The 25,425-nt window shown below is 32.6% G+C and overlaps 1 protein-coding gene and 2 long non-coding RNA genes across 3 annotated transcripts; 1 reads left to right on the top strand and 2 right to left on the bottom strand.

The window, feature by feature from the left end:
* The first annotated feature begins 4,507 nt into the window (after positions 1–4,507).
* Positions 4,508–8,607, top strand: LOC143059631 (uncharacterized). The gene is made up of 2 exons (XR_012973543.1): positions 4,508–4,946; positions 8,186–8,607. It is a non-coding gene; the product is annotated as an uncharacterized LOC143059631 (long non-coding RNA).
* LOC143059629 (uncharacterized) lies at positions 8,345–11,418 on the bottom strand. Its single transcript, XR_012973542.1, has 2 exons — positions 10,931–11,418; positions 8,345–8,541 (listed from the first exon to the last, which is right to left on the bottom strand). It is a non-coding gene; the product is annotated as an uncharacterized LOC143059629 (long non-coding RNA).
* Positions 11,419–11,806: 388 nt separating this feature from the next.
* Positions 11,807–22,790, bottom strand: LOC143059628 (uncharacterized). Its single transcript, XM_076233142.1, has 5 exons — positions 22,296–22,790; positions 21,504–21,656; positions 17,665–17,797; positions 14,745–15,086; positions 11,807–13,293 (listed from the first exon to the last, which is right to left on the bottom strand). Exons 1-5 carry the CDS (start codon positions 22,757–22,759, stop codon positions 13,117–13,119), a joined length of 1,269 nt encoding a protein of 422 aa, XP_076089257.1. The 5' UTR covers positions 22,760–22,790; the 3' UTR covers positions 11,807–13,116.
* Between the last annotated feature and the right edge of the window lie 2,635 nt (positions 22,791–25,425).

Below are 25,425 nucleotides of genomic sequence, written 5' to 3'. Positions count from 1 at the left end.
ATAATTTATAGTTTAGTCTTTTAAGAGCTGTTCAGATCAGCATGACAGTTTCAGATCAAATTTTGGTTATTTATATACTGTTTATAAAAAACAAAATGGAACGACTGAGATGCATTTTGTGGAAGGGAGCAATAATTTACTTTAAAGTGTACATACCATCCCTATAGAATGCTGACGAAACATTAATTGTCAAAATGTGCATCTGGTGCAGAAATATATGTTCCGTTTATGTTGTAAGTTCAAAAAAAAATTGATTTTGTTTTTGAAATATATTTTACACAGCAACTTCATGAATAAAACAGGAAAACAGAAATGCCAAGAACGAACTACCCATAATTTATGTATTTGTAATCCTTATGTTCTGTTTGTTGTTAAAGTCGATTTGACGTTTGATTTTGTAAGTTTTATTAAATTCCACACTTTGGTACTTTCGTGGGATCCTTTTCTTTTTCTTTTTATTATACTGTTGTAAATACAACATAAGAACTTTTTAATATTTTGTCAAACTATAACTTAGCTAATTTGTTTGTATGAACATTATACATAATGGTGTTGAACATCTACAGTATAATCACAACCTTGTTTAGAGAATTGAGTGAATATCTACAGTATAATCACAACCTTGTTTAGAAAATTGAGTGAACATCTACAGTATAATCACAACCTTGTTTTGAGAATAGAATGAACATCTACAGTTTAATCACAACCTTGTTCAGAGAATTGAGTGAACATCTACAGTATAATCACAACCTCGTTAGAGAATTGAGTGAACATCTACAGTATAATCACCTCGTTTAGAGAATTGAGTGAACATCTACAGTATAATCACAACCTTGTTTAGAGAATTGAGTGAACATCTACAGTATAATCACAACATTGTTTAGAGAATAGAGTGAACATCTTCAGTATGATCACAACCTCGTTTAGAGAATAGAGTGAATATCTGCAGTATAATCACAACCTTGTTTGAAGAATTGAGTAAACATCTACAGTATAATCAAGAAAGAAAGACAGACAGACAGAACAAAGAACGGAAGATAAACAGAAACAGATGATTAATCAAAGCACTAAGAACAACACCAAAACCAGGTAAATATGAACTTTCGAAATGGTCAGCAGTTTCTTCTCCACTGATTACATTGTTGTACTCAAGGTTCACTTCGACGAATTGATGTAATTAGCATAAATTTTCCTTGTTCGTTTTATGATTAAGGATGAATTCTGACGAAAATGCTATCAATATATAGACTTTCCTAATAAAATTATTTGCGAATAAAGTCGTAAAATAAGAACATTTCGGCTAATGAGACATGTGATATTTCTAGATTTTCCTGTTTTAGTCTGATTTACCCTTACCAAATTAATGTCAAACGCGTGGTTTGATATTATGGTTCTCCCGATTTGAAAGGTCATTTATGTAAAATATTTCTATCTATTTTAGTATTTATCAATGAAATGATACAATCAAAACTCAGTTTGTTAACCTTTTTTCTTGGCCGAATTTGACACAAAATGAGAGCCGTCTGTGTCTTCCAAATAGATGGACGGAAAAGGTCTTCAATCATTAGAAATGAGTTGATTGATTGATTGATTATTGTCACATTCATTGAAGAAAGATATGTGCGATTGCAAGTTTTATTTAAAAACAAAATTTGACTGTTTAAATAAAAAATGTTTCTCACGTTTATACATTCCTTTCGTTTTTAATAATTTCCAAAATTTTGTAACAGCAATTTTTATAACACAAAATCTGTAATTTTATCGCAAGACCGAAGTACTGGAAACTTGGCTGCTGATCCCCTAGGGGAATTCATCCATCAAAGGTTACGACCTAGTAGTACTAATGACATAAACGGCACTTCTTTATCTGCACCAGATGGTATGCATGGTTCCACACACACATATATAATATATAGAAACGAACATTTGATAATACTTGTTAACCTACACTAGTAGTTTGACCCCGTGACCTCTAGAACGTTTGCTCCGTGATTGTATTTTGTTTGTTCTATAGTGATGGTTTTTACTGCTTTGAATTCGATTATTGCACACGATCGTGTTAAAAGTAAAATCACAAAAATACTGAACTCCGAGAAAAATTCAAAACGGAAAGTCCCTAATCAACATGATCAAATAGCAAAATCAAAAGCTCAAACACATCAAACGAATGGATAACAACTGTCATATTCCGGAATTGGTACAGACATTTTCTTATGTAAAAAATGGTGGATTGGACCTGGTTTTATAGCTAGCTAAACTTCTCATTTATATGACACCAAACAAAAACAAACTGTTTAATGCGCCGTCAAAGAGTGCAGGCATATGATGATATAGTTGGATTAAAGCAATTCTAAAGGGTATATGTAAAGCTCTAATCTTGATTTACATCAAGAAATTGACAATAAGTGTAGGCTAAAAACAATAACGACATAAGAGATGATTTCAGCTTCCTTATTGTGAACTTTCAATTTCTATGTAGCTACAATGCAGCGGCACTGGAGTACAAATCTGCCAGTTGATACAATATTCCAGGTATGTATTTTCTGTCATGATTTCCTTGATTGCTGTTCACAAGAATGATAATAAACCAACGTTCCATGTGATGAAGTTGAAATATTACCTTCTTAAATTTTACTAACGCCATCTCGAGTAATTTGAATGTTATTAAAACACCTTTTGATAGATGATAACGGAGAAGTTATTTCATGTTCGTGATAATTGTGGTCATATTTTTATGCTATCATCGATGTGAACATGATGAAAACTCAAGTTGCGCATATAACAGTGTATTATAGGTTAGACTATACTTGGTCATGTTTTATGAAGATTTAAGCCCAAGGCGAAGCCGAGGGCTTAAATCTTCATAAAACATGACCAAGTATTGTCTGACCAATTTAGAACATATTCACACTTTCGAGTGACCTTACAAAATTATCCTTTCCCATTGTAATATATTCAAACCTAAATAAGAGTTCACTTTTTATAATGAACTAAATGTAAAACATAGGTAATCATCATTTCAATGGATGGAATGATATAGCTCTGACATAGTTTGTCAGGACCAAGTGGATAAAATGTTTTTCTTCTGCTTCAGGTAAAATTTAATACTTATTTATCTTGAGATATTTTTATTTTGAAAAGCAACACAATATTATATAAATTCCCTTTTTGAAATTTGATTTTTTTTTTATAAATATAAAACTCTCTGTATAGATATTTAAATTCAGACCATTCAACATTAAATGCTTACTTTTTATTGATAAATTTGGATGTATTGTGTTTCTCTGAAAAAAATCCTTTGCTTTATATATCAGCAGTCTGGCATTGTTTTCTTGAAAGAAAAAAAAATCCATTAAATGTCAGGTATATAAATTAAATAAATACTACTTTATCTATATCCTTACCCCAATTGTTTTCTGTTTATTCTAAATATGTGTACCATTAGAAAATGTATGAAAATTTGCAAAATTTAAAATGTTTTGTTTTAATCATTGCTCTTTCACCTTTAATCAGTAGACTTTTTCCCTATGAAAAATGCCTCAGGGAATTGAACAGTTCGTTAGTGCAGTTGTTACGAGTTCACTTTCATAATTAACTGACAATGAAAAGTCATTCATGTATAGCATTTCATAGTGCATGGAAAACCATGTACTATGAAAATTAGAGGGTAAAAAACTGACTTTTCATTGGACGAGAAGGGGTGGGTACGTTCTAAGAATTCAATATAATATAATTTTTTATTGGCAATCATAAAATTGAGATTGGAAATGGGTCAAAGAGACAACAACCCGACCATAGAACAGACAACAGCAGAGGGTAACCAATCTACATATCACATTTGCAGAATTTGCACATTTGACATTTGCATAATTCTTTACAGATTATGCACTTCTATTGAATTCTTTGTATTTTAATGAAATTTCACTTAAAGATGTTTTCCAGCAGATAGAATGTGGTACATGTATATCTTTCAGCTTTTTACATTAACACAGACAACTTTCACTGTAAAATATGATTTCAGAAAAACAGAAAATTAGAACAAACAAGAATGTGTCCAAAGTACACGGATGCCCCACTCGCACTATCCTTTTCCATGTTCCATGGACCGTGAAATTGGGTAATAATCTAATTTGGCATTAAAATTAGAAAGATCATATCATAAGCAACAAGTGTACTAAGTTTCAAGTTGATTGGACTTCAGCTTCATCAAAAACTACCTTGACCAAAAACTTTAACCTGAAACTCCCACTTTCATTTTCTATGTTTAGTGGACCGTGAAATTGGGGTCAAAAGTCTAATTTAGCTTTAAAGGTGAAATGCAAAGGTAGAAAAAAAAATTGAGGAAAAGGTGTAAATCGCAAGAATTTAGGTTTAAAATGTTGAAATTTATATTTATACAATAATTCCAAACCTCGTTGGTACTAAAAATAACAAGTAAATATAGGTGTCGAAAAATGCGGGAAATACCAACCTTGTTTATCTCCCTTTATTTCCTTCTCGCTGTGGCGTCATATGAGTCCTTTGTTACATTGGTATCGAATACATGTGTTAGAACGTAAACTTGTAAACAACGTTAACCGGCTATGGTGTTTTGTGTTGCATACAACTGTAATACTGGATCAGGTCAGGGATTATGTTTGTTTACATTTCCGATATACCAATAAAGACGAAAGAGTTGGACACGAAAGATGAAGAACTTCGTTCAACGGAGCATTCCAGATTATGACCCCAAACACTTTGATTTTGATCAATTTGTTATTGATGCAAGGATTGCCTCGTTCATGACAAAGTCACATTGACACCAAAACAGAATAAGACTGAAAGCAAATGTTTTATTAATTATGACAAGACGGCAAGAACAGACTTCTGCCCTTCCTGCAGGGAGCCAGCCCAAGTATGCATCTAGAACACATAGCCATAGGAAAACGACGGAGATTAGAATAGAGGTATATCTATATTACAAAGTAATATATTTCATTATTCGTAAGGCATATATGGTTCTTAAATAAAGGCAGGGTAGGCATCATTTGTGTTTATAATTTGCCGGGTTAGGATTATTTTTATTGGAGCTCGATCTACATAGACTGGGACCATGTACAGTTTAAACTATATATTTTAACTTCGAGGCTGTAAAATGTAACATTGTTTAGAAGGTATAGTAGACCTGCATAAAGTGAATGAACACCAGTGTGTCACTTGCAGTTTCATGTATTACAGACCAAATACAGGCATTTGAAATGTTTTCTAAGACTGATAACAAAATAGTGGTAGGTTTGAAAGTCAATCACTGATCTTTTTCTATAAAAGGGGGAGGGGCTTATATATACCAGGAAAACATTAAACCTTCAAAAAATAGTTTGCTGATAGGTTGCTGTCTCATTTATGTATATATAGTATTAGAAAAATATATAAGGGTTCCGCGGAACACAGTGTCTCGCCTACTTTTGCTGTTAATTGCAGGATCGACAAAAAGGAGGGAAAAAATGATTAAAAAATCCACTTGATTCTATCTTTATATTGTGAGCAGCTTCTGTCCAAGTTTGGTAAAAACCCAGGATAGTTAATGAATCAAATAAATATTGAAATATAAAAAGTTGAACTGCAGACTGTATGTAATGTTAACTGACAGAAACACTAAGTCTATTTATATATAAATAAGTAAAATACCGAAAAAAATGGATTTTTTTTTAACAAAATTTACTTCTATATTCTATGTACTATCTTATGATCATGAGCTGCTGTATCTTGAAGCTTCTGTCCAAGTTTGGTAGAAATCCAGGCCAATTTAAGAAAGTAATTAATATTTTAAAAACTTTGACCACAAAATATTTGTGGACGACAACGATGCCACCGACAGAATGTAGGATCACTGTCTCGATTTTTCAACAAAAGTCGAAGGCTCAATAAAAATGATATAAAATGTACTTCACCTACAGTGTACACAGTAGCGGATCCAGAGAGGGGCGTAGAGGGCGTACGCCCCCCTTTTTTGATTGGACTTTTTTTTCTTTTTTTTTTTTTGAAAAATGATTAATCAGACTACTAGACTTTGTGACCATTGCCATTTCCCGTGTAATCTTTATGCGACAATTCTTTACTTAATAAAGATATTTTTCGCTGGTATTTAATGATCGTGTCAAAAGAAAAATCACCAAAATCCTGAACTCCGAGGAAAATACAAAACGGAAAGTCCATTATCAAATGGCAAAATCAAATTATAAAACACAACAAACGAATGGACAACTGTCATATTCCTGACTTGGTACAGGCAATGTAGAAAATGGTGAATTGAACCTGTTTTTTTTTTTTTTTTAGCGCTAAGCCTTTAATTTGTATGACAGTCGCATCAAAACATGGGATTCGCTATGGTGGTGTTGACCAGTTCGTCGAAAAAACGTCACCCAGCCGTTTTGAAATTCAAATTACAGTAACACATTGCATAGTCTGAGCATAACAATCACGTCACCTTCAAAGCGATACAGGATTGAACAAGAACGTATTGACTTCTATTTCACAACTCCACCAAACAGAAAGGTTTACTCTGTTACACTCTCCGATGATGAAAAAGTTCCATTGGTTTGAGGAGGCAGTCTGAGATATTTGACTCTGATTTTTGCCTTAAACAAAAATTCTGGCCGTATCTGGATTAAAAAAAATAATGTTGTCTACTTTTTCGCTATTAGAAACGAAAATTTCCAACAGAATAATATAGCCGATAGCATTAAATGAACATGATGAATAAAAAACGGGCGTATTTTTTGAGGCCGGGCGTTTGAATGTCTGTTTCGCTGAACTGATATATTGAATACTTTTTTCAAGACCAGGGCTGCAATCTGCCGACTGGATGGGGCCTTTATGTCTCTATTTGTCGACCGTCATTCATAAATTCGCTGTCATTACAAACTCATTCGTAGCCTTTTGGTTGATTTGGAATCCCTCACTTCCCTTAATTTTGTTGGGTGAAACATATATCAACCAAACATTTGGATAAAAATGCTTGTTTGTCTTTTTTATCTCATGTCGGTGGTATTGTAAATTTCATCGAATAGCCTGGCGTAAATATTGTTTACAACAAGAATCAAAAATGTCCAACTCTTACACTATACAGCAACATTAAAATATACATGTCCCACGTCAGGAACCGTTTAAAAAAGTACATTTAACACTTATTTTATGTTTTTTAGCCCGAAAAAGGTCTCAAAAATTCCCCCCCCCCTCTTTTCTAAATTTCTGGATCCGCCCCTGGTACATGTACATGTCAGTATAAAACCTTGAATGAGTAATAAAACAACAAGGCTGTATACAACTATCAAGTCAATTTACAGAATTTAAGAATGAACCTAAACCAACTTTGTATGGCAATCATTAAACAAGCCCCCCCCCCCCCCCCCCCCTTTTCATAAAAAAAGAATAAGAAGAATTAGGAAAGAAAAAGAAAAGATAATTGGATTCAAAGATATATAAGACTTTTTTTTATTAGTTGTCAGTAACTGTCAGTACTCTCAGATCAGTAATTAGTCTTTTTGTTGTTGGGATATACGGTCATGTCCTCTCTGTGTCAGGAGCCTGTAATTCAGTGGATGTTGTTTGTTAATTTGTTAAATATTTGTTTTTCGTTCATTTTTTGTACATAAATTAGGCCATCAGTTTTCTCTTTTGAATTGTTTTACATTTGTCAATGGGACCTTCTATAGCTTACTATGTGGTATGGGCTTTGCTCATTGTTGAAGGCTGTACGATGACCTATAGTTGTTAATTTCTATGATATTTTGTCTTTTCTGGAGAGTTGTCTTATTGGAAATCATACCAGATCTTCTATTTTTATATTCATTCCTGCTTTATTTATAGTTTCTCTTGTTTTTGTTCACATGTCTATGACAGTAGTAGATGGGCATTATGTTTTCTAGTCAGTCACATTAATTTGAAACTGATTAATTAACACATATAGAAATAAGAAGATGAGATATGATTTCCAATGAGACATCTCTCCACCAGAGACTAAATGATGCAGAAAGTACATATTATGGTGTTATCATTTAAACAAATCCATTAGGAGTCTGGCATCCAATGAAAGTTGTCCATAATTATTAACCATGCTGAAAGATTCAAGCTAGGTTGTTCCTATGCAAATCAAATTGTTTTTTCAATTGAACAAGACTAATTCTCTTTTTCTTTATTTTTAAAGGTAATGTGCATGAACTTATGGAAGTATCCTTCATACAAAAGTGGCTTAGATATACATTTGTAGCAGCAGTTGATAAAAGACTGGCTGAGCCACCTCTACTAGCAAATCAGGCAAACAGACAAGAAAAGGAGACCACTTATAAATAAATTAAACAATGAATAAATGTGATAAAATTTTATTATCAATATAGTTAATATAATTTGACTCTTTGTGTGGTCATTAGGGATATTTAAAGTTTGTTAATTGTTCAACTTGGAACTGTTCCCTTATTTTGCAAACAACACCTGATGGCAACACAACTCATATATTTCTCCTAGTACATGGTAAATCTTCTTTGTGACAAATATCTGTTATTTCTGAAAACAAAAAAACTATTCAGTGAGACATGTGAAAACTTATTTTAAAAATAAAATTATACAAAGTGTCTTAGTTATTTTTGTTTGGTTGTATATTCATACATATTTAGTAGTAAAAATCATATGGCTGTTTATTAACTCTTTTGAAACTTGATAAGGATTTAAAAATCAAGTACAAAATCTTACTTTAATTATCAACTGTAATCTTATTATAGCTCGAGTAGGGAAGTAGTGGAATGGGTGTCAATGAGACAACAATACACAAGAGGCCAAATGGCACAGAAATTATATACAAAATTTACATTTACTGGTGCTTCTGAAATAGCTGCTGGTATAAAAATCTATGAAAACTGAACATGAATTGCTCTGTATGCATCAGTCTCTGTGCCAGTCACAAATAAATGCAAGTGATATTCATTGTTTGTAATTGAATTTGTATGTTAAAAACCTAATCACAGAAAATTAACTTCTTGTCTAAATATTAACAATACAACAGTTTGTCATTAGGAGACCAAGAAATGGGAACTTTCCAGAAAACTAGATTCCATACAGGGTAATTGACAGGTTTGTGTTGGCAAAATAAAAGAATATAGTCATTTAAGTAGTACAAGTTAGTGTATAATGAGGGGTTACTTGCTACTGGCATAATTAAGCAATGTTACAATATACTTACTCATGAATCATATGATTTGGATTAAATGGATTAGTTCTTGAAGGTATTCACCCATGTACAATGTATTCATAATATAACATGCACAAGAAGGTATTGTTTGGGTTGGACAAAATCAATCAATCAAAAGGGATATAAGTATATCAACTCTACAAGAGCTTAACCCAATTAACTTGGGCTTTATCATGTTTATCATGTACAATGTACATGTGTCAAGTGTATTACAAATGTAATACTGTTACAAAGTGCAATTGATTACAAACAAAGCCATGACTTTCCTTAACAAGTTTTCTAAATACTTTGATATTTATGAGATGGAGTTTATAGAGAGAATCGCTCTGTTCAAGCAAATTAATAAGCATAAATGCAACAGTCTCTTACTGTAGCAAGTTTGCCATATATGTTGATCAATCATCATGTATTGAATTTAAAATAAGAGAGAAATATATTTTCTTAATTTATTCCATTCACGACTTAAACAGTTAAAATTAATTTAAACAATCAACATGATCAAACATGCACCCACCCTCCCCATGTGTTGATATATATATACAAGTACATCACACCAGAGACATACACAAATGTACATGTATGAAGATATTTCACCAACTCATGTATTAAAGTACTGTAAATGTGCAAATTTGTTTAAAATTAGGACTGACTAGTGACTATAAATATAATTTATTCAGAGGTGTTCAATAACTCATGACAAAAATTGTCTACATATATATAATATATAGTGCACACATGTAGATTCACTGTACAAATTACCACACACAATTGCTTTTGTTTATATTACCCACTATATTGTAATAAATACATTGTACATGTAATGATGTATATCATACAGAGAGGGAAGAATTGATAGTATCATTTGAAGACATTTCCATTTCAGGCCTTCTTTTTCAATCAAATCAAACAAAATCCCCCCCTTTTTTTCCTTTTTATCTCAACTTTAATTTAAGAGGGGTGAGCAGGAGTCTTTTGATAATTTTCCTCTTCCCTAACCCATCCAATTCCATCTCCCTACTCCCCCTCAATTTCGCATGTTCCCTGCCAACCCCTCCCTCAACAGCTAAAGGTCGCAATGTACATTAACTGTGTTTACCAACCTACTTATATATAGAATAACCATACATTGTCTCGAAATATCAATGTTATTTGTACAAGGCTTAGAAACAGGTAGAAAGCGAGGCTGTGCCGAGCATTTCTAACTGTTTCGAGCCGAGTACAAATAACATTGATATTTCGAGGCAATGTATGGTTATCCTTTATATACTGCAACTCTTATAACTGCTCTAAATGAAGTATTTAGAGTAAAAACCATCATTTCCTAATTTTGAGCAGAAGACGTAATATTTCCGCGAACCTGTATGTTTTATTGACGTCATAAATAAAACTCTACGGAAACACATTGTCAACGTCATAAACAAGGTGATATACGGTCAGTGACTGTATATCACATATGAATATACGGTCAATGCAATTTGACTGCTCAAATAGGACAGCTGCAGTATATATGATTACAAAAATTTGTCCGAGATGACTATGACGTCCAACGGCTGTTTTGCCAGACAAACTGGGGTCGTGACGAGGGCCCAACTGAGGGGCCCAAGCTTGTCTCTCGATGTCTGACAGAACATCCGTTGGATGTCAGAGTAATCTCGGACTCACAAAAAGTATGCCGAAATACATTATTTTACTATCTAATTTACGCACCATGAGAGTTTGAAGCCGACAGGCTGTTAAAGATCTATTTCGTTTCCATCTTCACCATCGGATGTAGAAAATGTTGGCTTCTTTATCCAGTTACCGATTCAGCACCGGCAATCCTCTAGCTCTGACTTACAGGTTCATACATGTATGATTGTACTGACATAGTTAGTTTAACCTTGGGAATGTATATATCTGTTCACGTTCATCGTCTGTGAATCGATAGTCCATAGTTGTATCGTTGTATTGTCGTTCACATATTCGCGGCCATGCTTGTTTGTTTACATAATGAGAGGACACATATGACGTCACCAGCATTCCGGAACAAAGGGAGATAATCATGTTGCACTTTCCCCGATGAACCATGAAGTTACCTGTTTTATAGGTATAACGAGGACACACAAACGACTACCAATATTTTTTTTAGTATTTATTTTAACCAATTTATTAAAATATGAAACAAAAAAAGTTTTTAAAAACCTTTGCATTTCACCTTTAAAATTAGAAAGATCATATCATAAGCAACAAGTGTACTAAGTTTCAAGTTGATTGGACTTCAGCTTTATCAAAAACTACCTTGACCAAAAACTTTAACCTGAAACTCCCACTTTAATTTTCTATGTTCAGTGGACCATGAAATTGGGGTCAAAAGTCTAATTTGGCTTTAAAATTAGAAAGATCATATCATAAGCAACAAGTGTACTAAGTTTCAAGTTGATTGGACTTCAGTTTCATCAAAAACTACTTTGACCAAAAACTTTAACCTGAACGGACGGACGAACGAACGGAACCACAGACGGACGGACGAACGGAGCCACAGACCAGAAAACATAATGCCCCTCTACTATCGTAGGTGGGGCATAAAAAGAAAGTACGAAACTGCATAATGAGATTTTTTTTATTATTTATCTATTTTTTTCAATAGTCAGGATTTTACATCACCCTTTCAGCACCACCTGACTAAGGTGTTACTTGGTTTCAAATATATAACAACAAAAGACTACTGTTTTACCATGATATAAACAAACTAGAATATAAATTATTTGGAAATCTCTTTCTTTCTGATTCTCTGCATAATGAAAGAGGGACGAAAGATACCAAAGGGACAGTCAAACTCATTATGAAATTGACAAATACAAATCACAACGGTTTTGTTTGCTTAAATATATAATAAAATAAATATATCAACAAGAGGATATTAAAATGATAGCAAACCTGGGTTTGAAGTTATAAAACTTTGCTCAGTACTCGGAGCACAAATTCATGCTCGAAACATGAAATCCAGCATTTCGATTGGTTGTTTTTGGAGTATGAGTACAAAAAACTGATTTGAAAGTTTTATGATTTCAATGCCTGGTTTTCCTTACAATTATTTTCATCATTGTCAAAAGCAATCAAGGGCCATAACTCATCTTCAGCATAAGTTGTAACTGCATGTTTTCACCAGAAACAAAATATTCATATTTCAAAATTGGTTGAATAGTTTTCAAGTTATCACACTGAAACAGCATAAGTAAAACGAGCACTTGGTCTTTTTGGTACAAATCAACATAAACAAAATCATTGACAGTTGATTTTTTTCTTGAAATTTTCGTATAACATTCTTGAAGTAGTATATAGTCGATTGCAAAAGTAAAGAAATGTGGGTCCATGTGCTTCGATAGAAAAAGAAAACGTGGCTTTTAAAATGCTAGAGATCCCATTTCCCAATTTTCGCTCTTAATTATGTAGTAGTGTTTTCTTAATGCAATACCTTCTTATATCTATTCCTGACGTACATTAAAACGTAATATGAATAACTTTCATATACCAATTTATTAATAATCATAATGGAAAAGTAAACATTCTTCATTAGTAAAATTGTTACTGTTAATGTTTTTGTCTCTAATTGTACACCATCAAAGTACATTTCTTGCTAAAATATAAAACATGTTCGTTTTCCTTTACAAATACTTTCATATTCATGTAATGGATTGGATAACATTAGAGATTTTTCTGTAAATGTTTGATGCTTGTCATAAGCAACATTGCGAAAACACAGCGTTTGATTTTGCTGCATTATTACCTGCCCTTGGTTCTGCATTGCATTAAAAAACATTTTGTCTACAAGCAAACCATAACATCAAACACAAATTTTTAAGTAATATAAAATATTACATTTCTTACATATTTCAATTAATTCATCTATTCCCTTAAGGAATGTTATTGAGCCTTATAAAATTCTCTATCAAGATTTGCCTATCCTTCTCTATCAATATGTCTAGGGGTCGTGAATAATAAACTGTGGCTTTGTCATCCTCATCCAATTCTTGATTGTAATGCAACCTTGTGTGATGTTTTACAGTCATTTCTAACAATGTAAAGAATACCTACAATAATCAAATCAGGAAAAAATAAACATATGGTTAATTGATGAAATAAAAGGCCAAATTGAACAAACAGTACCATCAAAAATGATTTTGTATATCGCGATGCTTGGACAAGCTATCGTCAAATACAGGCTAGTAATGACTCCCTGGACAACTGGAATGCATCTCCCAAGCAATGCAGATTCAACAGTTTAAATGAAAACACTGAACAATAATGAAATAATTGTAGAAGCTTAAAAAGAGTGATAAGAACACGTGTTTAGAGAAGGGGTATATGTCATATCGTGACTTCGCATCAAAAACTAAGTTGTCCTGCTGGGTTTTGGTTATTAAAATTAACTTATTGGTTTCCGGAAATTCTCTCTTTAAATTTTCCGCTTCAATTAGACAATCAGGTTACTGTTTGGGAACAGTTTTAGTTTATATCGTGGTGGATATAAAAGGCTAGCAAATTTTTTACAGTCGCCAGCTGGGCAATCAGGATGATAAAATATATTCGCCCAGCTGTAAAACCCTGTTTAGTCCATGTTGTTATGCTATTACTCATAATAAGTGAACAAAAAAGAGGTCACGGACAATGGTTATATGGCTGACAGTAACTTTGTAACAAGGTATCTGCATACAAGGTAGGAAGCATCCAGGTCTTCTACCTTCTGAAATATTAAGCTTTATACAAACAGCTGATGAAGCTGCCGCTGCATATTAATCATGCCTCCCATTCTATGACTTTCATCGTGGCGACACAAAAACTGAAACGTAAATGTTGACAATGAAGACAACAACAAATTTAAAATCGCTATGTCTCGCTTCATCAACAAAATGTTTCAGGTTCAACAAAAACGAAAAGGAAACAATATAACAACTTTTATCAATTAAAATTCAATCAGGAACCTATGATATAATCTACATTTAATGTGTTAAGCCATATAATAATTGTGTCTAAAGAGTTCTAACATAAAAATCCAAAATCACCTTTAGTTAAGAATATTTTATCTGGTCTACCTTTTCCACTGAATAGCTATATAGTAGTTCCTATGTTTCACCTTTAGCAATATTAATGTCAAAACAGGCAAAATGTTAAATTTGCTACTGCAGTGTTTTGGATTTGACAAACTGGTATCATTAAAACAATTAATCCCACTGCAAATGTTTGCACCTGTCCTAAGTCAGGAATCTGAAGTACAGTAGTTGTCGTTTGTTTAATTATATGTAATTTATTGGTGTTTCTCGTTTTTATTTTTTTATATAGATTAGACCATTGGCCTTCCTGTTTGAATGGTTTTACACTAGGGGCCCTTTATAGCTTGTTGTTTGATGTGAACCAAGGCTCCATATTGAAGGCTGTACCTTGACCTATAGCTATAATGGTTTACTTTTATAAATTGTTATTTGGATGGAGAGTTGTCTCATTGGCACTCATACCACATCTTCCTATATCTATGTTTTCTCACCTTAGTTCCATCGAGTATCATACCAGGCATAGTTAGTTTGTTACTTAAATCAGCTAATTTTTCATTAGACACCCGATATCTATCAAGATCTAACAAGAGTTCTCCAGCATGTTGTCCCAGTATTTTTTTATTCAAATCAAGTTCTATCTGTGGTTTTTCTTCAAGTTCTATCTGTGGTTTTTCTGTTCTGGATTTTGTAGACCTTGGTTTTGAATTTGTACTACTACTGCTGACAGAGGAAGAGGATAATGCACTGCAAACTCTCATCTTTTTCTTTGGAGGTTCACTCAATTCTTTTTTTCTGTTTGCTTGTTCTGATGGCTCTTCAAAATCTCTTTTAACCTAAGAAGTATGCAGAACATAATTTTTATTTCAACTGCAAATAAAACTTGCCGAAGGTAGCTCTAAACAGTTCACCTGAATCTAACTGCCTGTTTCAAGATTGCAACAGCTGGTAAATTCAATGCCAATAGAAAAATAGAAAACGAACCTGCCAGCAAGGATCTGCTTACACAATTTATGTGTGAGGCAAAGACAAAGGATTTGATCTCAGTGAATATCTAGTTTTGATAAAAATCATGGCACAATGTTTTTTGGCAGCAATTGTGTAAATGGTGGGCAAACAATAATTTTAGAAACAGGGAATTAATTTGGAGTAGCAAATTATACCTACAGTCTGATTTAAATCAAAATCTTTGCAAAAAAATGTTTCTCAAAATTTGTCATTTATGAACAAAAAGTACACTGAAGACAGCTTAGACATTTAAGACAACATTTTATTTTACTTTTTGGCTCGTCAATCAATTCATAAAAAATTATACACCACCTATATGTACGCATTCATAGGTTTGAATGTAGTTTTCAATTCAAACTTGTTTGTATTTTTTCATTTGGGCTTGTATCATATTTTCCCTTCGGTTTATATGGTCCGTTCATCCAGTGATATTGTTGCCTTTTTTCAAAACTACCTCTACCCTTTTTTCATTTAGGGGACTTACTGAAATAAGGGATTTTTAAATCACTTATTTGAGTAGCAAATTTGAAGTTTTGTCACAAATTGTGATTTTGTAGTTTTACCAAAATTTTAAACACATAGGTTAAAAAAAATATCTTTTCATTAGTAAAATTGAAAAAAATGAATTTTTTGCTTCTTTTAAGTATCAAGGTTTATGCCTTTGATGCTATTATTTAGCTGCAAATTCTATTTTAGTTGAAAAAATGCTATAATAATGGCTTTACATAATGAACTGATACTTTCTTAACAGATTTTTCCCAGCAGTGGGAGTATTTTTCCTGTAAAGTTCAAGGTTCCATCTTTCAGATTATGTAATAAAATTCTACTGTTCACGATAAAAATTTCACTGTTCGGGGGTGTTGAAATTAGTGGGGGTTATTAAAATAATGATACTTAAAGAAGTGATTTTTGGGAAGGAAATTGAGGTATGATACTTAACAAGTGATGTTTATGTCATTATCCTAGATTCAGTACAAAGTCATCACCTGAAATGACATGGTCATCCTAGACAACACAGATGTTGGTTTTGATAAGTTTAGAAACATAATTAGTCCCTGGATCATTAGTATTCTATATTTAAAGCTACAGTAAAATTAAATCACTTCTTCTAGTGATTATTTTGTACTACTTAAATAGGTGAATATTAAAGAAAGACAACTCTTACTTTCAACCTTTATGGAAATAATGTTACTTGAATCAGTGATTTAGAAAATCACTCATTTAAGTAAGTCCCCTGACTGTTTTTATTGGGAAAATATGCGTAATTTTCATCAAATTGGGAAATTTAGAATAAACCATGAATTTGACTGAAATTTCAATTTTCAGACCCCTTTCAAGAGTCAAACCCTGCTTTGAAATAAAACCCCTTTTTGTCAGAAATGATACATAAACAGACCCTCAAATCTGCAACTATAGTCATTTTATGCATGAAAAATGTATAAATGAGTGTTTTTCAGTTTGTATTCATGTACAATTACTACTGAGAATGCACTGTTTGGGAAAAAAGTTGTCTTTTGGGAATAATTTTAAGCCATTTTTTCTTCAAATTGGGATTCTTCTCCAGGGGAAAAAGCCTGTATTCTCCACTAATATTAGGCAAACAAAATCACTGGTTCATCCTATTTTGACTTTTAAATTCAAGAGTCTATCCTAAATTGAGGTAAATTATATGGCCTTCCAAATACCATTTCGATCCCTAATATCACTGAAGAGACATTTATTGTCGAATTCGGGATCTGGTGATTCTTTTCAATAAGCATATAAACCATATTTGATGGCATTTGAAGCAATTACCTATATAGCATGTATAGCAAATTGGGTCATTAATTTATCATGGTTCACAGCTGTTATGTGCTTCAGTGTTTTACAAATTATGGTTTTATCCCTATTTCATGTATTTCTTGGTTCAATGAACATGAAAATAAAGTGTGAATGGAGAATGAATTGCTTTGTACACATACACAGTTTCTTTCTGAATAATTCTATTTATATTTGTATTTTCTGATTTTGGTGAAGTTTGAAGTACTTTGTAGCATGGAACATAACAATCCTGCTATTCTGTGTACATTGTATTATGCACATTATATATGTGAAAAACCATTTTGCAAAATAAAAATTTGGTTTCTTGAATTTGAAAACTGTGTGAAAAATTAAGCTGGACAGATACACAGAAGGAGAACTCATACTTGGACAGTGAACTGTTTACAATATGGACTTTTCATTGGGCATGTTGTGTGGGCATACAGTTTTACAATGGATTCATAATACTAATTTTGACCTATAGGTAAATTCTGAAAAATTACAATGCTGAAATAAAAGTAATATGCTATTTATGATATTTGCAACCATTTCAAGCTCTGATAATGATGTAAAACTATTACAGAAGACATCTTATTGTCTTGTTACCTCAATACCAGATACCACAACATCTGATGCTGATTCAAGAATTCCACATTTATAGAAACGAAAATCTGGTTTTGATGTAATCTGCAGCTCTCTTAAATGTTTCCAAACGGTCTGATCTACAGATGTACACAACCTAAAATTAATATATTATTTACATTTACTGATATGCAAAGACTTAAATTGTTTTATTATAATACATGTATTACAAATCAAAAGATGTGACTACCTTTCAATAATGATCATATACATATGATAAACATGGTTGAATTCAATTTCTAATCTCTTTTGTGGCCTCGGTGGCCAAGCGGTGTAAGAAGGTAATCTATAGTATAAATACCCGGCTTCCTTAATCAATAAAAAGAGCACTGAAAGTGGTATTAAAAACCCACAACCAATCTAATCTTTGTTGTTTTTATTTTGAATATATGGCTACCTGTCCAACTAATCTTTGGTGCTGCATTTTCTATTCTGTTAAAATCTGTGGAAGATTTCTTGGGTACAAACTTTGTGGATTCTGAAAAAATACTTTCTTGATTTCCTGGTATTAATAATGTACAATATACAAGCCTTTGAGAAATTTATGTTTCTTTGAATTCGTGGTTCACCTATACCCATGAAATCCATGAAAATTAGTACCCCCACCCCACCCCACCCCAAAAAAAAAACACTACCAGACAGACATGTTCACCTTACAATCATCCCATACACCAACTATAGTCATGATAGTTGACCTATTGCTTATAGTAACCGATAAGCTAACATAACCACAAAAAACCTATCATTAACCAAAAACCTATCATTAACCAATGAACCATGAAAATGAGGTCAAGGTCAGATGAAACCTGCCAGACAGACATGTACACCTTACAATCATTCCATACACCAAATTAAATATGCTTGACCTATTGCTTTTAGTATCTGAGAAATAGACCAAACCACAAAAACTAAATATTGTCCAATGAACCATAGAATTGAGGTCAAGGTCAGATAAAATCTGCCAGTAGGACATACACACCTTACAATCATTCCATACACCAAATAACAATCATTCCATATACCAAATATAGTTGACCTTCTGCTTATAGTAATTGGAATACTGACTTAACCACATAACTTTAACCTTGAACACCAATCTATGAAATGAGGTTAAGTCAACCCTACCTGATGGACATATAGACCTTGCAAGGAACCCATTTTTTCAATCACTGAACCATGAAAATGAGGTCAAAGAAAATGGGCATACATTTGTATGACAGATGGAAACTTCATAACATAAGGTATCTGCATACAAAGTATGGAGCATCCAGGTATTCTTGCTTTTGAAATATAAAGCTTTAAACAAATAGTTATGACGTCTCCCCCTCTGGATTGAAATCCCTATCATGCCTATGTTTCGCATTCTGTGACTTTCATTGCAGGCGAGACAAACAAGTAAAACTGTGAGCTACTGCCCACTAATAATACCCCAAACTTGACAATTTGGTAAACAGGAAGTTCATGAGTAACTAGAAAGAAAGAAAATCAATATATAAATAAGTGTTATATATAAATCAATCACACACACATAAGCACTGTAACATGAAGTGCTGGAGAGCAAATACTAAATTTAAATGACTGCAACAGGATAATTTTAATCATGTTAGTAGTGTAAAAATATGTAAGTATTCTGTAAACAGGAAGTTAAGTTGACTGATGAATCTGATTACGCATCACACTGTATAGCTGACTTATATAAACCCTGAAACAAATTTCAGAAATACTTATGATGTAGTTCCTGAGAAAGATGCAACGAAAAATATTCATGGGACGGATGGACGGACAGACAGATGTAAAACTTTTTTAAAGCATCAGTATAAAAATAATAAATCTAAGATTTACAATTAATGGAAAGACTGTAGTCTTACTTTTCTACATTGGCTAGAGGTATAGGGGGAGGGTTGAGATCTCACAAACATGTTTAACCCCGCCGCATTTTTGCGCCTGTCCCAAGTCAGGAGCCTCTGGCCTTTGTTAGTCTTGTATTATTTTAATTTTAGTTTCTTGTGTACAATTTGGAAATTAGTATGGCGTTCATTATCACTGAACTAGTATATATTTGTTTAGGGGCCAGCTGAAGGACGCCTCCGGGTGAGGGAATTTCTCGCTACATTGAAGACCTGTTGGTGACCTAGGCCTTCTGCTGTTGTTTTTTTCTATGGTCGGGTTGTTGTCTCTTTGGAACATTCCCCATTTCCATTCTCAATTTTATCTATAACTGAACAATAACAACACTCTTTGTCAAACACAACATGGCCCATGAACAGTCAGGGTATATTCCAACTGTTCACTTACTTTTTTGTCTATCAAAGCAAGCCAGAGGACAATTCATAAAAAACTGGTTATTCATGTTTGTTTGGACCACACAGTAAATCAAAACAAAGTCAAGTATGCGTATCAAATCAGTTCTTTAATTTTGTTGTAAGGCCAAATAAAATATATGTGTGTTTCCTATTACATGACGTAGGGTAGGTAGCTACAGTACACACAGAGAGGATGTAATCTCATACTCCCTACACTGTGTAAAAACTTGGTGTCACACCAGGAAACTCCAGCAACACTCTCCAAATCTTGGGAGGAAATTGGGAGAAACTTGGTGTTATTCCACCCTAAAACTCCTTAACTGTTTATTACCTTGGTGTGGTTTCTCCCAACACCATGATTTTTATTGCTATGTTTACCTTTGAAGCGTGCCAGTAGTTGATGACTACAATAAACATTTCTTGTGTTTCCTGTCATTAATGACAATCACAAAAATGATGTAAAGTGTGAGATTTGTTAAATTTAATCAGAGATATATTATAATCTGATTTTATTAAAGAATCCTGCACAACTTTATTAAAAATATATTCAGCATTTGTTCTGACAGTGTTGGTTTTTCATACTTAAGAAACATAATTAAAACAAACAAAACATCACCTGTTAGCAAAATGGTTAGTGGAGTATAATTAATAGAAAATAAAGACATATATTTTAATTGAATTTATTCAATTTTTTTTTATAAATTTAAATAATAAATGAAGATTATATAAATATAATATGTATGAAATAAATCTACATTATTTTATTCATTTTTTTTTTTTGTATCACTACTATTATTTTTTAAACCATGTATATATTAATATCTATATGTTTAAACTGACTATAAATATAATTTATTATAAATATCAAGTTGCCATTCTTAAATATGAGATTTTGAAAGAATGTAAATAATTTTCAATCTAAAAATACTTTTTGTATATATTTTTTTTAAATCATTTCATTAACCTTTTTATAGCTTTCAGATATAAAACTAAATAGTAAATGATTGAAAAAGGAAGAAGTGAGAGAATAGTTGACATGTAATTATATGTCACAAATTTTTATTACTTTCACCTGCAATCAACAGGTCATAAAACCCTCCCAGATGGGAGTAATTACTTGGTGTTTTTTGGGAGGGAAATCTGCGTTACAGTGTGACACTGTGTTACACCAGAATCCGTGTTGGGAGTATGAGACTACATCCTCTCTGTGTGTACTGTAGGAAAAACATTAAACATTTTATTTTGAAAAAATATTTTCTTGTCTCTCTGAAAAATGGTACATGGTCAAACTGGAAATTCATGTACTCTACACGATAAATTCTGGATTTTTTTTCACTTTTTTCAATCAGACTTCAATAAAATGTTTGAGATTGCAGCGAAAAAATGAGGTCGGTCAGATAACCGGAAACACACATATATCATGCATATCTTATTTTGGCCAAATAGCTCACACTGATATTAACAAGTATAAGAAGATTTTATCGTCGTATTTTTACTTACACTGCTTCCAAACAACACATTTCAGCAAAAGTACCCAGAAGCCTTGAATAGTTTGCCTCAAACGTAACTTCATATGTTTTCTTCTTTTCTTCTATTACTTCCAGTAGTCTTCGAAGTTCTTTAATAAATCTATGAACTTTAATTCTAGCAAACCTTAAAGAGAAAAATGATGGTCTAATGCATAACATGCATAACATATATATTCAGCTAGCATACATGTACATTGTAGACACTGGCTACAATTACCTTCAAAAAGTAACAATAAAAAATAGGCATTGGCATACATTAGTATTATGAAAAAATAAACATGATGAAATAATTAATATTCATTATTTTTCAAATGGTTGATTTCAATAGATGATCTGTTATTTTGTATTTGAAAAAATTAACATTTGTCAAATGTTAGTAATATTTCGTAACGATAAAGGAAAACTGTTCCACAAGGATGGTCCAGAATACATAATAGATTTCTTGAACAATTCGTATAGAGAGTATGAGGTTTCCTTGAACAGCATTTCGCAAGGGGTATGGATTTTTGTTTGAATATTGGAGGTACCCCAGATCTGTCAACTTTTCATGAAGCAAATGCTTGAGGTTTGGCCAAAATTGAAAAGATCAAAGAGAAAAACAATAGATCAAAGGAAAATGCTGCCAAAAAAGCATGAACATGCGTGAGTCTCACGCTAAATGCACGAGACTTGGCAGCCCTGGTACCTGACTGTTATATCTGAAACTAAAAGATAATTAACAGTAAGAGTTACATTCAACACTAAACTTAATCAATTATCTTACGAAAATTGTATTTCTTCTTCCACAGGTGTTGTCATTACTTTATCCAGAATGTCATCAAATACTGGTTTGAGATCTTGACTATAGAAGGCATACGGTGGGGCATACTTCTTTGGCATTTCTGCGTCGAAATGTAAATAAGAGTTCACCATAGAAACGTATGTCATTTGTCCATCGGACAGTTTTTCAATATTTCCTACTTTATTAAGCACATCATGAGGACAATTCAGATAATTCTTTTCATAATAAATGTTTAAATGATGCTCAACTGTTCGTCTTTTCCAATTGCATACCCATTCCGGTAAAATTTGTTTCGTTCCTGAACAGTTACCGGAAGCCAATCGCTTGGTAGCTGGTCTTCTGAACTCGTATACATTATCAGAGGATACATCGTGATCGTCTGAATCTGGACAAGGAGAAGAACTCTGACGTGAACATGTAGGAGACACCGCGTATGGCGATTCCATTTTTCTTTCTGCAGGGGAATATAAGTAGGGGGAGGAAAACCAATGACACTGTTACTGTTACTGGTACTGGTATGTTCCTCCTATCTAAGGAGCACTTCCGAAGGATAAGAATATAAATAATTTACAGGTATATGAATATTTACAGGGACCTAGTTTTTTAACTTACTGTTGTAGCACCATTACCCATATAAAAGTCATCTCGCTGTACAATATATTCCTTAAATTTTGATTACTGTAATACGACAGTGACGGACACATTCTTTCATGATAAGATAAGATAAGATATAAGATAACTTTATTAGCACTAACACATTGTCAAATATGTACAATATCTTTTGATACTTGTTACTATATCCTTCACTTTGAATTGTCATTTTGATATTAGATATACTGCTCTTATTTGATCAATTTATAATCCAATCAACCCTTAAATTGGTCTGATCAGAGACATATAATATTGTATTTTAGAGAACAGCCCGGATTTTCCCTGATATTCAACATTGAAACCATGTAATTGATTGTTTATACAAGCAATTAAATGATTAGGTTAAGTGCTTCATTCACAGTTGGTGTCCACTGATGTTATCAAATGAACACAGATGGTTAGCTGGTCAAGATTATTTAATTTCCATATCCTCTGCACTAAATACATTTTATATTCTTGTCTATAAAATATTCTCATATTCAAGGTATTTTGAATGAAAAAAAATACTTTAAAAATTCATTTGGTTCTAATACTAAAGGTGTTTCGGTTACGGTCACCTATCCTCATCAGGTATCCCTAACCTATATGTTTCCTTTCTTGTAATACTTAGAATGGTTCGAATTTGGTTTCAATTATGGGGATACTCCAGAAGCGGATTTAGAGGGGACGAAGCCCCCCCCCTTTTCTGGGAGAAATTTGATTGATTAAATGGGGAATCACTGAAGCCTGACCGGAGCAGGCCCCTCTAAGGCAGTCAGTGTACTCAAATAACTATATTGAAATCAATCAGGTTCAGGACCAATCCATATATTCTTCATTAAAATAGTACCTAATTCTGTTGACGTGCAAATGTGAAGTGGACACACACCCCTTTTTATTTTCCACTGAATAGAGGGGCAATATGTATATAAACCACTTTTATTGTTATAGTATTGCATAGTATTGCATTGAAATGAGTGAGATAAAACGAAAATTAAGCATAACAAGAATGTGTCCACAGTACACGGATGCCCCACTCGAACAATCATTTTCTATGTTCAGTGAAATTGTGGTAAAAATTCTAATTTGGCATTAAAATTAGAAAGATCATATCAAAGGGAACATGTGTACTTAGTTTCAAGTTGATCGGATTCCAACTTCATCAAAAACTACCTTGACCAAAAACTGTAACCTGACGTGGGACAGACATAAGGACGGACAAACGGATGCTACAACCAGAAAACATAAAGCCCCTCTACTATTGTAGGTGGGGCATAAAGATCATAAACAGCTGCACTGCCATGAGCTAGAGCGCATGATACGCCTAGCGGTTTTCAAGAATACAGTTCAATAACTTCTCAGTGTCATACCAGAAATTTATGAAAAAGGGGGGTTATCTTAATAGATATAAATCAGTCAACAAAGTTTAATGAAAAATGATCAAAGCACTTTAAGGTTATTGTATGAAAACTAGAGAATCACTCTTTTTCATGAATAAAATCCAATAACTCGGAAATGTGGGGGTAAATAATTTATAAAAAGCGAAAGGGAGCTTAAATAAATAGATATAAACAATTCACCAAAGTTTCATGAGAACTGCTGAAAGTATGTTTTAGTTTTTCTCCAAAAACTAGATAATGTTAATGTCTGACATGCTAAAGACAGACGGACAAAGATATACCATAAGACTTCCTTTAATCAGGAGTATAAAAGGGGGGAGGGGTGTTCTTATCCCAAATTGTCCATGCTTCATGAATATTTTATTAAAAAAATGTGAAAATTACAAAGAATATTCATTTCTTAATAAAATTAATCTTCAAAATGACATCAATTACTATATCTATTCAATTAACATTTAAAAAAAAAATGAAAATTAATAAAAAAAATATTCATTGTGAACTTTATTTTATATTCCTTTAACTGTATTTGAGCATGAAGTTGATAAAAAAAAAACAGTGACTTGATTGTCAAAATCTTATGAAGAATATACACACATAGATAATGTTACATGTAGTAGAAATTTTTCAAGAAAAGACAGAAAATGCCAAAATATTGACCGTCTTATCAGATAATCTATATGTAACATCTGTGGTCAGTTTATTGGGAAGAGTGATATATAATTTACAAGGACTTCAAACTGTGAAGGTAATCAGTTGTGAAATTTGAGATTCCCTCAAATCTGAGGGCATTCTTCGGGCTGTACTATAAAGTAAATACTATAATATGTCTCTGGTCTGATTTTATATAGTACGTTTTATATGAAGACTGTAACCAAGGACGTATAACTAACATATACGTCCTTGATGTAACATGATGTTCTTGATATTAGTTTAAACATATTTATTTATACATGTTATACATGTATGTAGTGGATTGGGAAACAAGTTTTGCAACTTATATTAATCCCTTTCCACTTTCTTGTAATTGCTTCACTATAATCTTTATAGTTTAATTTCTCCAATTGAATAGCTCCTTAAACTTT

The sequence above is a fragment of the Mytilus galloprovincialis genome, chromosome 14 (genome assembly GCF_965363235.1).
Source record: "Mytilus galloprovincialis chromosome 14, xbMytGall1.hap1.1, whole genome shotgun sequence".
NCBI classification, from domain to species: domain Eukaryota; kingdom Metazoa; phylum Mollusca; class Bivalvia; order Mytilida; family Mytilidae; genus Mytilus; species Mytilus galloprovincialis.
Note: the sequence above shows the minus strand (reverse complement) of the source record. Positions and strands in the feature narration are given on the sequence as shown.